The 16,775-nt window shown below is 40.1% G+C and overlaps 1 protein-coding gene across 5 annotated transcripts in view; it reads left to right on the top strand.

Annotated features, from left to right (window-relative positions):
• ERMARD (ER membrane associated RNA degradation) overlaps window positions 1-15,240 on the top strand; it is a 69,089-nt gene extending 53,849 nt beyond the window's left edge. For 4 of the 5 annotated variants that reach the window (XM_072141019.1, XM_072141020.1, XM_072141017.1 and 1 more), the window contains 9 exons: window positions 17-46; window positions 512-580; window positions 2,731-2,898; window positions 5,636-5,722; window positions 7,326-7,405; window positions 7,564-7,692; window positions 11,510-11,728; window positions 13,503-13,619; window positions 15,086-15,240. In XM_072141019.1, the coding sequence (XP_071997120.1) occupies window positions 17-46; window positions 512-580; window positions 2,731-2,898; window positions 5,636-5,722; window positions 7,326-7,405; window positions 7,564-7,692; window positions 11,510-11,728; window positions 13,503-13,619; window positions 15,086-15,230 (1,044 nt within the window). In that variant the 3' untranslated portion in view covers window positions 15,231-15,240. The remainder of the gene's footprint in view (window positions 1-16; window positions 47-511; window positions 581-2,730; window positions 2,899-5,635; window positions 5,723-7,325; window positions 7,406-7,563; window positions 7,693-11,509; window positions 11,729-13,502; window positions 13,620-15,085) is intronic. The other variant, XM_072141018.1, reaches the window with a different exon arrangement.
• The last annotated feature ends 1,535 nt before the right edge of the window (window positions 15,241-16,775 follow it).

The following is a 16,775-nucleotide window of genomic DNA, read 5'->3' as shown; positions in this document are numbered from 1 at the left end:
TTATTCTTCCCTCTAGTCTACCACTCTGTACACAACTTTTGATGAGGTAAGATGTATCTTTATTAATTAAATTAAGCTTTCCTTATTTCTTTCACTGTTTTTTTTTTTTTTACCAGCATCGATTACTGGTATCTTCATTGAATTATCACTTATGTTATTCTCTACAGCTCCATTCACAGTTTTTGTTGTAAACGTTTAACAAATTTGTTAAGTTCCTCATCAGCTTCTGAATCAGAAGAACATGGACTATAATATGAGCTTTAACTCAGGAAAATGTACTACTAAAAAACCATTAAGTAGAATAATTCAAGATATATAATGTGAACATTTGAAAATTGGCACCTGGCCTACGATCAAAAATCTACAGAATCTAGAATCGTCAAGCATGGCTCTGAAGAGAATTCAACTGCACCTCTCTTCTTGCCTCTGTAGGGCTCTGAGTGGACTTTTACTTCTGCTGGCTATTTGTAGAAACATTTGTTGGTTAACAAAAGTATTTGCTTTTTCTTAGATTTTGGCTAAGAATTTAAATGATGGTTCTCCTAATCGTTTGCCTGCTACTCTTGGAGAATCTGTCATGGTAAGTGCTTATTGTACATTGCCAAAACATAGATTTGTGGGTTATATAGTATAATATGCAACATCGCCCTAGTCTTTTCTTGTGGGCCTAGGGGTAGCCAGGGCCCAGAATACTGTAGTGACTCGTTAGTGTGGCCTTAGGCACGCTGTTGTCATGGTGCTTAGTATAGGGACTGGAGGGCTATCCTACAGCCTGGCAGGTCTCCAGCAGGTGGTGTATGCAAGAAATAAGGAGGAAGAAGCTGGGCAACCTTTGAGTGTCTGTAGGATGAGTCCCTGGGTAATGGATGGGGGAGCCTGTGGGGGTATCCAGGGATCAGACGAAGGCAACGGTGTGTAAATCAACTTACAGTTCTTTAATGAACAGCAGGCAATGGCCCAAAAACAGTTAACAGCAGGTTTTGCTTGCTGGAGTGGTCATGGAGAGTGGTCCACAGGAATGGTACACATAGCCTGATTGTAGATGCAGGATGGGATAGTTGAGGTGGAGCTGTCTCCAAATTGTGGGAGCTGCAGCTCTGGGGTAGAGTCTCCTGACTAAGTTCCTGGGATTAGTATCTGTTGCAGCACTGAAGGTGTGCTTCACACACTGTCTCTCTCTTCTCCAATCAAACTCCAGCTAACGATACAGCCACTTCATTGGATAATTACTTACACCAATTTAACTGTTGCCTTTCAAGGCAGAATCTACAGCTGCAATTTACACTAAGTTCTCCTAGTGTTATCTTCTGGGTGAATTGCGCAGGCTCCCCAGATCCTGACATGGAGAGGGCGCTATTCGCAACTACCACCTTACCTATACGATAGCAGGGGTGTTGCAAATATGAGTTTCCTAACTAAATAAGCAGATGTTGGCAACCTTCAGTTCAGTTGTTATTGAACGTCAGTTCCCAGCATTCAGACTTGCTCTGCCATTCTCTGAATTTCCATAGGGTGCAGTCACACGTTACAGTTAAAACTGCAGTTTTGTCAATTTCACAGGTGAAAGAAATGAACTGAATGGGTGAATTTGATTTTGAAGGAGAAAGCTGTTCCACAAATGTCATTCACCTGTTGATGTTCACCATTTGATGTCTTTTACTTGTTAAAATAAGTAATATCACCTAAAACCAACCCAAAACTAATTGCAACGTGTGACCGCACCCATACATATGAATGTTTGGTGATGGGAATTGTAGTTTCACAACAGCTGGAGATCAGGCATGCTGGTTGTGGGTTGTGTCCTGGTCATTTATTACTTGGTGGTTTTTCTAAACTCACTTAAAATGTCTTTAAAAATGAATTACTTTTACAGCATTTGTATAGTGCTGGTAACTAATGCATTTAGATGCAGTTGATTGCAGTATATTATATGAGCGATGAGAGGCGATAAACTTTGTAATACAGTCTGAGATGATATGCATGTTTCTCTGCCCACACATTAAATATTTACTCATTATAAGTGTAAATGGAGACAACCTGTATTTGCAATGGAATTTCGGCTCAGAAATGTGTGAATATTACAGACTGTAGAATCTTAAAATCTAAATGGGCAATGGATGGGCTGTAGATTTCTCATCCCAGTGAGCAAGAAGTAGCTCCTGCAAAATCCACAGAGGCAAGTGGAAGTGTAGTACATGCGGATTCACCATTTATATTTACCTTATATACTCGAGTATAAGCCTAGTTTTTAAGCACAAAAAAATGTGCTGAAAACCCAAACTCGGCTTATACTCGAGTAAAAAATATATAGGTTTTACCAGGTTTTTGTGGTAAAATTAGGGGCCTCGGCTTATACTTGGGTCGGCTTATACTCGAGTATATACGGGTATATTTTCATGGGTTGGGGATTCTTTTATCACAATTACATATATTCCTGTCTACCCTGAAAACATCCTATCGTGTAGTAGGCAGAACACATTGGGCAGTATGATTACAACAAAAAATTGTATTTGAGTATATTTACCTAGAAATACTTGCCTCCACTCCTCTTGAAGTTGATCCCGGTGCTGCCCTCCGCTAATCTTGACACAATGGTATCGCTTAGAAAATAAATGTATAATTAGCACAATTATGTCCGATCCTCCGGGCTGCTAATTATGCACGCCCTTGCATCTCCCTCTCCCATGCTGGAGGATTATGTTCATCAAAGATTATTTTCTCCCCTAACAGGAGTTTCTTTGGGACATTTTAAACCATCGGGAGGGTCCAAGAGTCAGAGATCATCTTGGTCATGGAGAAATACAGTTGCTTGAATTTCCAAAACTACTTGCCACAGCGTTACTGGGATTTTCAATCTTTCTTCTTTACAGGCAACTTCAACAAGATTCCCTCCACAAGGTTTGTTAAAACGTTGTTACCAAAGAGTGATAACAGCAACAGAGTGTTAGCTCACCCACTCCTCTTGCTTTCACATGCATTTGGTTATAGGCTCCATGCGTTTAGAAACAAGGGGAAGTAACATACGTTGCATGGGATTTCTTGGCAGTTTTTGAGCTAAAGCTCAGCAGATTCAAAGGAATGAAAAATGTCACTTTAAGCTTAAAAAGAAAGCACAAAAAAAACAGTGGTGTAACAACAGCTGAAGCAGCCGTAGTGGGTACTTTTTACGGCTATTTTTAGGGCTTTTGCATCCTTATTGCTAGCACTTGGAGGGGCGTGAAGGTGGGGTGCCATTGGCGGGGAGTGGGGCCGGCGTATAATAAATAACCCCTTATGTGTGTAAATGCTGTGTTTATTAGATACACCTGTCCAACTGCTCGTTAACACTTAATTTCTAATCGGCCAATCACATGGCGGCAACTCAGTGCATTTAGGCATGTAGACATGGTCAAGACAATCTCCTGCAGTTCAAACCGAGCATCAGTATGGGGAAGAAAGGTGATTTGAGTGCCTTTGAACGTGGCATGGTTGTTGGTGCCAGAAGGGCTGGTCTGAGTATTTCAGAAACTGCTGATGTAATGGGATTTTCACGCACAACCATCTCTAGGGTTTACAGAGAATGGTCCGAAAAAGAAAAAACATCCAGTGAGCGGCAGTTCTGTGGGCGGAAATGCCTTGTTGATGCCAGAGATCAGAGGAGAATGGGCAGACTGGTTCGAGCTGATGGAAAGGCAACAGTGACTCAAATCGCCACCCGTTACAACCAAGGTAGGCAGAAGAGCATCTCTGAACGCACAGTACATCGAACTTTGAGGCAGATGGGCTACAACAGCAGAAGACCACACCGGGTGCCACTCCTTTCAGCTAAGAACAGGAAACTGAGGCTACAATTTGCACAAGCTCATCAAAATTGGACAGTAGAAGATTGGAAAAACGTTGCCTGGTCTGATGAGTCTCGATTTCTGCTGCGACATTCGGATGGTAGGGTCAGAATTTGGCATCAACAACATGAAAGCATGGATCCATCCTGCCTTGTATCAACGGTTCAGGCTGGTGGTGTCATGGTGTGGGGAATTCTTTCTTGGCACTCTTTTGGCCCCTTGGTACCAATAGAGCATCGTTGCAACGCCACAGCCTACCTGAGTATTGTTGCTGACCATGTCCATCCCTTTATGACCACAATGTACCCAACATCTGATGGCTACTTTCAGCAGGATAATGCGCCATGTCATAAAGCTGGAATCATCTCAGACTGGTTTCTTGAACATGACAATGAGTTCACTGTACTGAAATGGCCTCCACAGTCACCAGATCTCAATCCAATAGAGCATCTTTGGGATGTGGTGGAACGGGAGATTCGCATCATGGATGTGCAGCCGACAAATATGCGGCAACTGTGTGATGCCATCATGTCAATATGGACCAAAATCTCTGAGGAATGCTTCCAGCACCTTGTTGAATCTATGCCACAAAGAATTGAGGCAGTTCTGAAGGCAAAAGGGGGTCCAACCCGTTACCTGCATGGTGTACCTTATAAAGTGGCCGGGGAGTGTGTATGTGTGTAATATATATATATATATATATATATATATATATATATATATATATATATATATATATATATTGTATACTGTTTTAATAGTATATGATGTATATATACTACATGTATGTACATAATGTGTATCTTCTACACAGTATGTGTGCAAATTTGGTGTATAAATGTATGGATGTGTATATCCTGTATGTATTTGCATAAACTATCTATTAGTTTATAAATGTATATAGGAGTGCATAAATGTGTTTGTATACATGCACACGAGTACCGTATATAAAGTGAGCGTATGATTTCAGAACTTTACATGCGTACATGAGTGCGTAAATTTTTTTAGGGACAACTTTTTTTGTTGGTGTTGGTCCACATTAAATGCAACAAATGTATTAAATGTTTACCATTTCAAAAATATGGTCCAAATTACAGCAAAAAAAAAAAAAAAACAGCAGAAAAACTGACTTTAGAAATTCCTGTTAAATCTTTCCATGTTTGAACCCAGCAGTTTTACATTAATTTGGTTCTGTAATTATTCTGAAATGAAATCAACTTTTATTTTTATTAACCATTAATGCTGCAGGGTGTTGCTATGGTAAACTCCTATATATAACTCCTAAAATGATGTTTTACCTTTATATAAATAAAGCACATGTGCTTCAGGAGTGTTGCTAGAACCTCTCTGGGCTCCAGGGTCTCGGGCTACATGCCCCAGCACTTCTCCCCTTCCTCTCTGCTCTTTCTGTACTTCCAGCTTCTTCCCGCTGTCTATGGAAATTTTGTAGCAGGACTTAATAGCTGATACTCACTGCTGCAACAAGATTTCCACAGACAGCAGAAGAGTGGCGCCAAGGGAGTAGAGAGGCGGGTTACAAGTGCTTTAGGGGGTGTGTTATAATGCCCAGATAATCCAGGGCCCTGAGGGGCATTGGTGATGCCCCCGAAGCACTTGAGCAAAATTTATATGAAGATAAATTTTATTTTATAAATTGTATACCGGGGTAATGCTATTAATAAACATATGGCTGTATTCACACTGCTGGGAGCTACCCAGCAGCGTTAATGGTTAATAAACATAAAACCTAATGCTAGATTTTCTTTAATTTTCAGACTTATTGTAAGGTAATATTAACACCTTGTTCTACACAGGAGGACTTTGCAGTAGTACACCCAATAATTGCTGCTGCTGAATCCTATTGCTCCAGATTTCATCCGATTGCACTTGTTCAAAAGCAGGTGTGTAGTCATGTTATACAGCTTTCTTTTATGCTTGTATTTTACAGTAGAAAGATCTACAGCACATATTAGATATTCAGAAAAATGTATGGAATAAATGAAGTGGGAAAATGACAAGACATCTAGATTAATATTGTATACAGCCTACGAGGGCGGTTCAATAAGTACCCATGTTAGAAATGAAGACACCATTAACAAAAAAAAAAGTAATAATTAATTTTTCATCATAGTCCCCTTTCAGAAAGATACACTTCCCCCAACGTTCTTGCCATTTTTTTAACCCCTAAAAAAAATAGGATTTGTTGATCTCTCCAAAAAAACGCCTCTGTCACCGCAATCCCGTAAGCCATTTCTTCATGTTAGGGAACAAGAAATAGTCGCAGGGGGCCAGATCCGGTGAATACAGGGGTGCGGCAGCAATTCATAACGCAATCCAAGCCGAATCCGGATGAATGTGTTGGTGCGTTATCATGTTGAAAAAGCACCTTCTTTTTCGCCAAATGCGGCCGTGTCTCCTTCCATTTTTTGTCGAAGCGGTCCAATAACTCACTGCAGTATTGTCCAGTGATCGTTCTTCCTTTTTTTCAAAAATCCATGAGGATGATGCCGTTCGCATCCCAAAAAAATCATCGCCATCACCTTTCCGGCTGATGGGACCGTCTTCGCCTTGTTTGGAGCAGATTCACTGGGAGAAATCGATTGTTTTGATTGTTGCTTAGTTTCTGGTGTGTAATGATGAATACAGGTTTCATTAATGGTGACAACTCAACGCAAAAACTCCTTCGGATCTTGCTTACATTGCTCCAAACACTGCTTCGAAGTTAACAGGCGCATCCGCTTGTTGTCCACCATGAGCAATCGCAGCACCCATCGGGCCGACAATTTCCGCATGTAAAGTATTAATAGCTGTTCCGGTTAACACACCTACGGCCTCTGCTACTACTCCCACTTTCGTTCGTCAATCAGCGAGTATCATATTGTGGAGTTTTTGAATGATTTCCTCGGTAACCACTTCTGCCGGCGTCCTGGTCTTTCCTCATCAAAAACGGATTTTCACCCACGGTTAAATTCGTTGAACCGATATCTAACTGTGGTCATAGATGCCGAAGTGTCCCCATAAACAGCATCCAACTTTGCTTTTATCTCCTCGCATTTTTTCCCATCTAAAAACAAAAAGCGAAAAAACCGAACTATACTGCTCTTTTTCCAGCTCAGCGAAAATTACGAAACACGTCTTGCTCAAATGGCTGCTAAATCCAAATTAACCTATCAGTCTTCAATTTGTTTTGCCGTCATTTGATGAATGGTAACACACATTGCTAACACCAACTTCCCTCAGGTACTTCCTCTGTCGTCAAACACGGGTACTTATTGAACTGCACTCGTAAATGAGTGCACATAAATGTAGATTTCCTCACTAATAAGTATGCCCTTCACAATGTAGTCATTCTGTACAGTGCTCTGGTTGGTTGAGGTCAGGTGATACATTTTGGCCACATTCAATTTGTGTTGCATATTTTAGAATAGAGTTTTATTACAAATAGAAGGTTTTGTGTTTTTTTTCTGTCATGGTTTTAATCCTCTTTTTTCTCACACTGCACAGGTGTTTCAATGCTGTGAAAGCCTTGAGAAATGGAATTTTCTTCCAATCTCATGCTTAGATTTTTTCAATGAAACTAGGGAGTAAGTGATATTTCTCTGCATTACAAAATATAATACAATATAATGGAATTGGTTATGCAGTCACATACCCACAATGCTACTCAAGATCCATTATGATTGTGTAACACTATCCCTCAGGTGTTCACATGCATTAATATTATGTTTTAATTTTTCATTAGGCATCAGGATCATGTCGTTACTGCTTTGTCCTTTTACTCGGAGGTAGACCATATTATCTCTCTCCTACATTGTGAAGGAAAGGCCTGCTTTACTGCTGAGAACTGCAGCAACTGGCTTCAGACAGACAAGTATATATTCCATGTTGACTGAGAGTCAAGTTTTTAGAATAGTACTTGTTAAGGAGGGTAGTGGAGACATGTATAATTGGATACCTTATTTTTATGGTATATACAACAAAGGTAAGCAGTCATCAGAGGAATTTAGATATTCATTTGGGAAATGTACAGCCCCATAGTTGTAGGGTTATGGTTGGAATCCACTTTGCAGCAATGTGCTTCTTAACCTAATATAAAATAACCAGCACTACCTCATCATCCATGCCTACAAACAGAAGTATGCCCAAAAGATGGTTTTGTATAATCAGTCATAATGCTCATACCCAATATTCCCCTAATCTAGGGGATTCCCGCCTCATGAGCATTAGCTACACTGCTTCCATAACAAATCAAGGACAGTTAAAATCCATGCTGACACCAGTGTAGTATAGAAACATTTGAGTTTTGTAAACTCTATTAACAAAATGATCTTTAGACACGGATAGCTAGGGAACAAAGTCTAACATAAACCACCACTGTCCAACCAGATTGGGGCCAACACTCATAGATCCAGGCACTGTGACTGTGATGATCTTTTATATTTGTTATCCATTACCTCTTTCCTTCTCAAATCAACTTTCAAAATTATGCTAATGAGCCCAAATGGTTCTGGAGGGTGTTACCAGTGTCAATGCTGTAACTTCACAGGCTGTTAGTATCTCCCCTCTCCACTGTACGCTCAGTGCAGCAGAGGAAGTTTAATTGCACACTGTAACAGCATGTGAAGCTGCAGGACTGAGGGGCCCTTCTGGCTCACTAGTATAATTTTAACAGTTGATTTTAGAAGGAAGGAGGCTAGGTATAACATATATAAGAATATAACTACAGTCACAGTGCCTGGATCTATTAAATAATGTCCCTGGTTTATCGTGCTTGACTTTGATGATACATTTTCTTTAAAAGGGACTCGTGTTGACCTCATTAAACTAACCAGTTTAGAGGTGCAGGGATGGTGTCCCTTCAGACCTTCTTATTTACATCGCTGCTAAGAAAAAGGAGATAAAAGTACTAATTCGGCAATCTCCTGTAGATGTCCTTTAAAGGGAATGTGTCACTTGAGACCTAATTTCCACTAAAGATAGGATGGAGGAGTTGTACAGGGGCACAAAGGTGGGAACTGAGAGCTGAACAGTCTGCAGTACAGACAAGTAACATGTTGTTTTATGAAATGGATCCAAACCAAAGCCCAATCCCTGGGACTACACAGATAATTCTGTCAGGATCAGATGTAGGGGTACACTCCCTCCCCGTCCCAGTCCAGGTGGTGTCCACTTTTAAATATCTAGGAGTCCAGGTGTCACGCAAGGTTCAGGCATATACGGAATTAAACATTACACCCCTGATAAATGCAACGGAATCGCGCTTAAAAGCCTGGTCCACTCTCCCCTTGTCCCTATACGGGCGTATTAACATATTCAAAATGATCTTCCTCCCCAAATTTCTATACCTTTTCCATGCTTGTCCTATACTGCTTCCTAAGAGCCTGTTTAAACGCATAGACGGCATTCTCAGATCCTTCTACTGGCATGGGGGCGTCCCACGCTTCAGTTTAGCGCTGCTTCAGGCTCCCAAGGCTAGGGGTGGACTGGCCGCCCCGGATCTGTATCTTTATTACCTGGCTTCCCAGCTAGTATATGCCCAGTGGTGGATAGATATAGACATGGGTAATGCAGCTACTGCACTGGCTGGTGCCCTGGTAGGTTCCCACGAGGCCCTTACAAACCTGCTATACAGGTATAAGTCCCCATCCGATACCCCACTTCCCCTACGTACGGTAGCGGTGTGCTGGCGTAGGGCGCAGTCCCTGGTAGAAACAGGCAGCCCTCCCCCACTCTCGCCTAGGACTCCATTGTGGCTCAATCCGTGGCTCTCTCACTTCCTCTCCCTCCCAGGCTGGACAATGTGGGGGGCAGCGGGGGTGAAATTTGTAGGTCAGCTCTTATCCCTGGACGCAGAATTACTCAGCTTTAACGAGATAAGGGAGAGACATACTGTACCCAATACGGCTAGCTTCCACTACACGCATTCAAAGCCCAATTTGGCTCCTTCAGCCTGAAATTTTCCAAACTGGAGACTCTGATGAGTACCCCGGACCTCCCTAAGCCACTCACTCAGTGCTATGCCCTCCTACAAGAGCAAAAGTCCAGACCGTTTGATAGAGCCCGTGAATGCTGGAGACAGGATATCCCTGACCTGTCAGATGATGACTGGAGGGAGGTCGAACTGTCCTACTTCACATCTGTAGTGAGAGCGAGGGACTTCCTGATCCAATCTAAATTCCTCCATCGAGTATACTTCACCCCTGCTAGACTATTCCGCATGGGAGCAATGCCCAATGATCTTTGCTTTCGCTGTCAGGCTGAAGTCGGATCCTTCCTGCATTGTGTCTGGTCCTGCCCTAGGGTTCATGTCTTCTGGTCCGAAGTGCTGGAGTTCCTAAATTTACACTTTGATTTCCCACGCTTACTGTCTCCCTCTGTGTGTCTCCTCGGCATTATAAATGAAGTTGTCAATGGCCACTATGATAAAATTTTCTTTAGGTTTGTCTTATACTACGCCTGAAAAGTGGTGGTGATGACCTGGAAGGACCAGGAGCCCCCTCCATTAAAAAGATGGATACTACTTATTAACAGTGTCATTCCCCACTACCGGTCCCTGTATGTCAACAGGAAGTGTCCCCAGAAGTTTGATCGCATCTGGTCCAGATGGTGCGCGACTCCCCATAAAGCCTTATAATCACATGTGGTATCAGCTTCTCACCATAATGAAGGAGACTGAGCGTGCTGATATGTGTGTGTGTGACTGATTGTCTATGTGTCAACAGTTATTTTTGTCGTAACAAGACGTCTGGCTACATTATCTGCTGTCATTTATTGCGCTATATCCCTCAGTTAATATTGGAACGCAATAAGATCCTGTTCGTTACCACGGATGTTATTCAATTATTCTGCATTGTGGGGAAGAAAGTATGTAACAGACAATCCTGTTCTTTGGTTTTGTTTATTGTAATTGTTAAAATTTTTCCAAAAATTGCAAAAATAAATACTTAAAAAAAAAAAATAATAATAATTCTGTCAGGACGCAAGGTAAGTTATAACACAAAATTATATTGTAATGCAAATGGTTATTTGCAATGCAACCTACCTTTACTGAAAATGAGGTTCATGGTGATAGGTTCCCTAAGATGTTCCTGAAACCGACCCTATAAAGTACTCAACAGCTGAACACCCAATCACCTCTACAGATTAAGATACAGAACCTTCTTAAAAGATTTAAAAAAATTGCCATATAAACAAAACATAAGGCCCAAGGTTGTCTCGTTTATGCAGATCAGGATGATAGATGATGTGGAAAATCGACATATACTGCTGTACTGTAGTATGGCTGTATATGAAAGGATCAATCAGACAACCTACGGTTAAAGTAAACCTACGGAATAAGTAAAATCATAAACATGTTTGGTATCACTGCTTCCTGAAATGTCCGGTCTATCAAAATATAATTAGTATTATTCCCGTAAAAGGAAAATGGCACCCAAATATCCAAAAAGACACTTGGTAGCAATAAAAACTTCAGTTCTCGCTAAAACTGACACCTTGCACAGCTCCGTACGCCGAAGTATGAAAAGATTATTGGCGTCAGAAGATGGAGAAACAAAATTATTTGTAAGCTGAAAAATCAAAAAGTTGCCCAAGGGCCTCCTCCAATTTCTAAATGTTATGCTTTGAAGCCGTGTAACCCTGGAGTCTAGCACTCTTAATGTTAATGCACATTTTTTTCATATTATCAGGTGGTTTCTCTCTACGAAGGATCTTTGCAGAAAACATATTTCGAACCTGTATTGTCCTCGATTGGTCCTGGAGGCAGTCAGTGTTTTACACAAAGTTAGCACTCAGTGTCATCAAGTGTCTAATAATATTATTTCCATCTCAGAACTAAGATATGAGCAGTGGCAAAACAAAATACTGCGATCTCGACAACGACATAACTATCAACGCTTGTTATGTAGGTATGTACATTTTTTCCATAAGAACCTGTTCTGAATTATGACAATACAGTATTGAAATGAACTAGCACTTGCTAACATCCTTGTAGATTCACATCCCCAGCAACATACTTGTAGAAAGTATACATCATAACTTTCATCTTAATTGCCCACGCAAAATAGAAGTGAGGTGCAGAACCTTTTTTATGCTCACAATTACAAAAGTTACAATTTTAAATTAGAAAATAACTATATTTCCTAGCAAAATAATTGTATAAAGAAGCCACAGCCCGAAAACCCTTTTTCTCTTGCTGCTATTTTGTTATTGCCGTGGTTGTCAAATGCTACAAAGTTATACCCACTCTGTTCTATTATAAAAAATGATGCTTTAAAATAGAACCATTGTAAGAGTACATGGGAATTGTGACTACACATATGTCTGGGCAGCTGGTGCATCAATACCAATGAGGATAAAGTTCCAGGACATAATACTTCAATGCAGACAAAAACTTCAATGCAGACAAATACAACACTTGAGAGTGTGCCTGTGGCACATCAACACCCCAAGGTTCACCTACATACTTAAGTAGGAATCTGAGGGGAGGCAGTAAATGGAGATTAAAGCCACCTATCCAATATAGCGTGGAATTTCTTTTCTTTTTTCTTATGGATGAACACCCATTTTTTTAAGGGGGGAGGTAACATTGACAGACTTAATCCAGTCTTGCAAGTTCGAGGGGTAGGCTGACATCCAAAATTTGCCACCAGTTTCCTGCCACAATACAACATTTTGGTGAGGAAAGTCCAGTCTGCCGCACACTGGAACAACTCTGGGTCCACCAGGAGAAGGCAAGATTTACGGTTTTCAGGGACTGCCACTCCCATCCTGTGAAATTTATAAATTTACGAACCTGCTCCCAAAACCACAACAAATGGAAGAAGGTACCCGAAGTCTCTGAACATTTGGGACATAGGTCCTGGAAACTAGGATGGGGCCTACTGACCTTAGCAGTGGTGAGGTATGCAAGGTGGAGTATAAATTTGGGGCATCCAAGCTTCGGTGGAACTTGTTTATTCCACAGGGGGGTGAATTTGTCAAAGCCCAGTGCGTAGTAGTGAGCGAGTGCCTCTGCATTGATTTTTTTTTTTTTAATTATTGCTAGTTGTTGACTAGCTTGATGTTTTAGAGGTAATATAGTCCACTTGACATGCTTACTCCTTAGTTGATCAAATAAAGTAGGGAATGGCAGATGATTCCTTGTAATATGGTTCCCAATTGTAACATCTTACCTGGTGTCCTGGATTACAATAATTTCCTTTAATGCCTTAATCCTTTAGATACCCTTTTGCTTTCAAATGGTTATATGGTGCTCTGTCACCTCAATATGTTCCCCTGCTGTGGTTTCTTTTCTATACATCAGATTGGCATCAGTGAACATAAACCTAATTTGATCTGTGTTCTCATACTGCATTTAAATCACCATTTCAGCCATCCCCTTTTTCTCACCACCCCAATCATTTTTTTCTCTTCTCTCATCCTTCCTCTTTTTCCCCTTCTCGTCTTATTTCCCACTCATGTTTTTCTCTGTGCTTAGATTTGCTTCCTTTTACCCAATATTTTTCTTACTCTCCTGAAATTTATGTTTACTGCCTCACTTATTTGTTATGACTGACTTCTCGTGAGCTAGATGTCATCTACTACATGATCATGTCATCTACTACACTCAATTTATTTAGGAACAAAATCGTTTTTCCATCTGTCGATTTGATTCTTTATTTCCTTTTCTGTTTTTCACAGCATTAGATCATTGTCTACAATTCTGCGTCTAATAATTACAATAGTGATCATGGATTTGCACAATATACATCTATGTACATCTGAAAAAACCCATTTGGAATACCAAAAATACTTAAAGTAAGGAGCTGGAAATCAAAAATATGTCATTTATTTTATATGTAGCCTTTGTTTCTACAGTGAATATTTTAGGGTTTTTTGCTTTCTTAAGCCAAGTCCACTACTGGAATAAAACATAAAATGGATGAGATTTTATGTTAAAGGTATTTTAGCATGAAAGACATTTAAGTCATAACCACAAGATGTGCCATGAATGTGTGATAGATTTTGTGGAAACCGCTACACTGTGAGGTTCAGAAACATTATAACTCCCTGTACTACACAGTTTATGCAACTGTTTAATTCTATGGGGAATTAAAGGGGTGGTCCACTTTCCACACTTGGTATTGCTTGTGTAATAAAAAGTTATAAAATTTCCCAATATGCTTTCTGCATTAATTATTCACAGTTATTTAGATCTTTGCTTGCTGTCATTCTATAAAAAAACTTTATTATTTACTTCTTTGTAGAAAAAACTGTCAATGCTCAGGTGCAGGGCTCATTTACAGATTGATACAGAAAGTATATTGGAAAATTTTATAATTTTTCATTACACAATCAAGAAACTGTAGCTTGGAGAGCTCTTCTGTTTCTGAAAGACCAAACCACAGAGACTGATTTTTATAATGAAGTAAATTAGATATTCACTATTATTACCAGCACTATTTATTTGTTATTAAAATACTTTTTAGAGGTTTGGTTACAATAACCTGCAGTAATTTATGACTGTATTTGTGAATACAAATAATGGAACTTGCAAAGAGAGTAAATATAATAAGACTGGTATGTATTCGTGGATCCTTTCCTAGTTTTAGGTTACCTGTACTCATACAAAAGTAACCCAGGGAGATTTGGGTCAAGCATGCAGCAGGTTAGTTGGCAATGAAGTTATAGACAGTCACCCTATTGTTGACAACCTCTCTAACGTTTCGGATTACAAAACAATGCAAAACAAAACAATGAATGTAGCAGGATAACCATAGCAATTCCTGCAGATTTGTTGCTGCAGACTTGACCCATTTCTGGTGGATTTTATACAGTGACTAAATTTTGTATCCCTGACTGGTCTGTGGATAGACTTTTTGTCACTGTTGTACTTTATAAACCCCCCCCCCTTCCTTTAATTCCATCTCCATGAGTCCATGGGTCTGGGGTGGGAACGCAACGACCCTCCGCATTAACTATAGCCTGTGTCAGGTCCACTGGTCCCTAACTCAATTCTACGTCAGGAACGACCTCGGGTGGAATAAATCCAGGTGAGATGGTGGTAGCCTTTGAATAGTGTGCTATCCTCAGTTAACCTCACACTTGTAATGCAAAAAGTTTGCAGACAAATAATGTGCTATTTAATGCATTTGTTAATGATTTAGAGAGGTTAGCTGCAATTGGTACCATTAGGATGTGGAAAGTTAGAAAAGCATGCAGAGTTTCTACAAAAGTTCTTAAAAACTAAATTTTTTTGTTTGTCTGTTTATTGTCTATGCTAGGTATTTGAAAACCATTTTGCAGTACACAGAAAATATGTCAACCTGCACTAGCCCAGAGAAGAACAGATGGGATGAAGCTATTCAGATGACAAGTAGAATCATATTGAAGATAAAAACATTTAATGAAAAAAATAAAGCTATTTGAAGGTTGATAACTGTACAATTTGTCTTTGCCTGTACATGTATATACATTACATATGTGTGTCTGGGGACTTTGCCAAGAACACTATTTTACAAATGCAGTGTTAGATGTGTGATTACAGTTAGGCCTCATACACACAGGTGTGCTAAAATATGCCTTGTTCTCGGGTGTTTACGCAGGTGGACATTGGTGATGGAGGCACTGCTTCCCCCACCAATGTCCGTAGGTAGTGAGCGGATGCACCGGAAATCGAGACCAGAAAAGGCCTCACTGCACTGTGCCCTTGCACAATACAAGTATAAGTTAATGGTCGTGTTCATGAGTCCTTAGGAATACAATTAAAGAAAAGCAACCACTGCTATATAGTGGTTTTAAGCCACTATCGCTCACATAATAATGCAGTGCTGCAGAAGACAAATCTATAAACCTGAATTACAGGAACGCATTATGCACGCCTCTTGCAGGTTGCAGCTGGCCTCTTACATGGAAATGGAAGGAAGCGTCCCTGGAGCTGCGATAGTTGTGCATAATTATGCATATAGTTAGCACCCAAGGCGCTCCAGTGTCGAGCGATTTCAAAGCTCTTTTTCTATGCAATCAAAACGTTCCTGTACTTAAGCTTTATAGATTGGTCATCTGCAGCGCAGCATCAGTATGTAAGTAATAGCGTCTCAAAACCACTGTATAGTAATGGTTGATTTCCTTTAAATGATAAGTAAAAAAACACATTCACATATAAACATTTAGACTTTAATTTTTCTACAAAGTTCATACAACCCTTTGCAACCATTCCTAGTTGCAGGTTATCCCCTGCCTATCCTTGTTGCTAGGCAACTTCTCATGCCAGCCATATTATGTTACCTTAAGTTGTGTTTGACAATGTAGACAATGCAAGGTAAAGGCTCAAGACAAATGGGAGGAAAAAACTGAAATAAAACATAATTAGCATAATGGAGCTAGCTTTCCTTCCTAATATCATACTTTCTTTGCATTAACAAATATTGTTATATTTTACATTCATTATTATAGCTGTCTGTTTAGGTTCAAAAAGTTGTGTATTTACAATCATTCATCATTGCATCATTGAATGCCCAACCTCACGCAACACTAGAAGTGAGCGTCAATCTGTCGGGTCCCTTCTTGCTGCATATAAATTTTTTTTGACCACATAGTGATTGACTGCCTTGCAGATTCCCTCATCCAATATACCCAGCACACAGGTCTGTAATGTATCCGGGATGCCTACATCCGGGATCCTAGGGCAAAACCACAACATATGTATATCATCTGCCTTCTCCAGGCCACATCTATTGCAACTAAAAATCCTTGATCCAAATCTTGATAAATATTTTGGTGTATAGTACATATGATTCAAAATAAATTGTTGTGCTAAGCAATGAGCACCTTTTTCCAAACGACTTCATCATGGGTACCCACCTCTCCAGTCCATTTATTTATTATTTTCCTAACATTGTTGTTATGATCTTTCACAGGCCAGAATCTTAGTAGCTGGTTACTTTTAGATTTAGTACCCAACAAGAAGTGGGA

The sequence above is a fragment of the Engystomops pustulosus genome, chromosome 3 (assembly GCF_040894005.1).
Source record: "Engystomops pustulosus chromosome 3, aEngPut4.maternal, whole genome shotgun sequence".
Lineage (NCBI taxonomy): Eukaryota > Metazoa > Chordata > Amphibia > Anura > Leptodactylidae > Engystomops > Engystomops pustulosus.
This window is presented reverse-complemented; position numbering and strand designations above follow the sequence as displayed.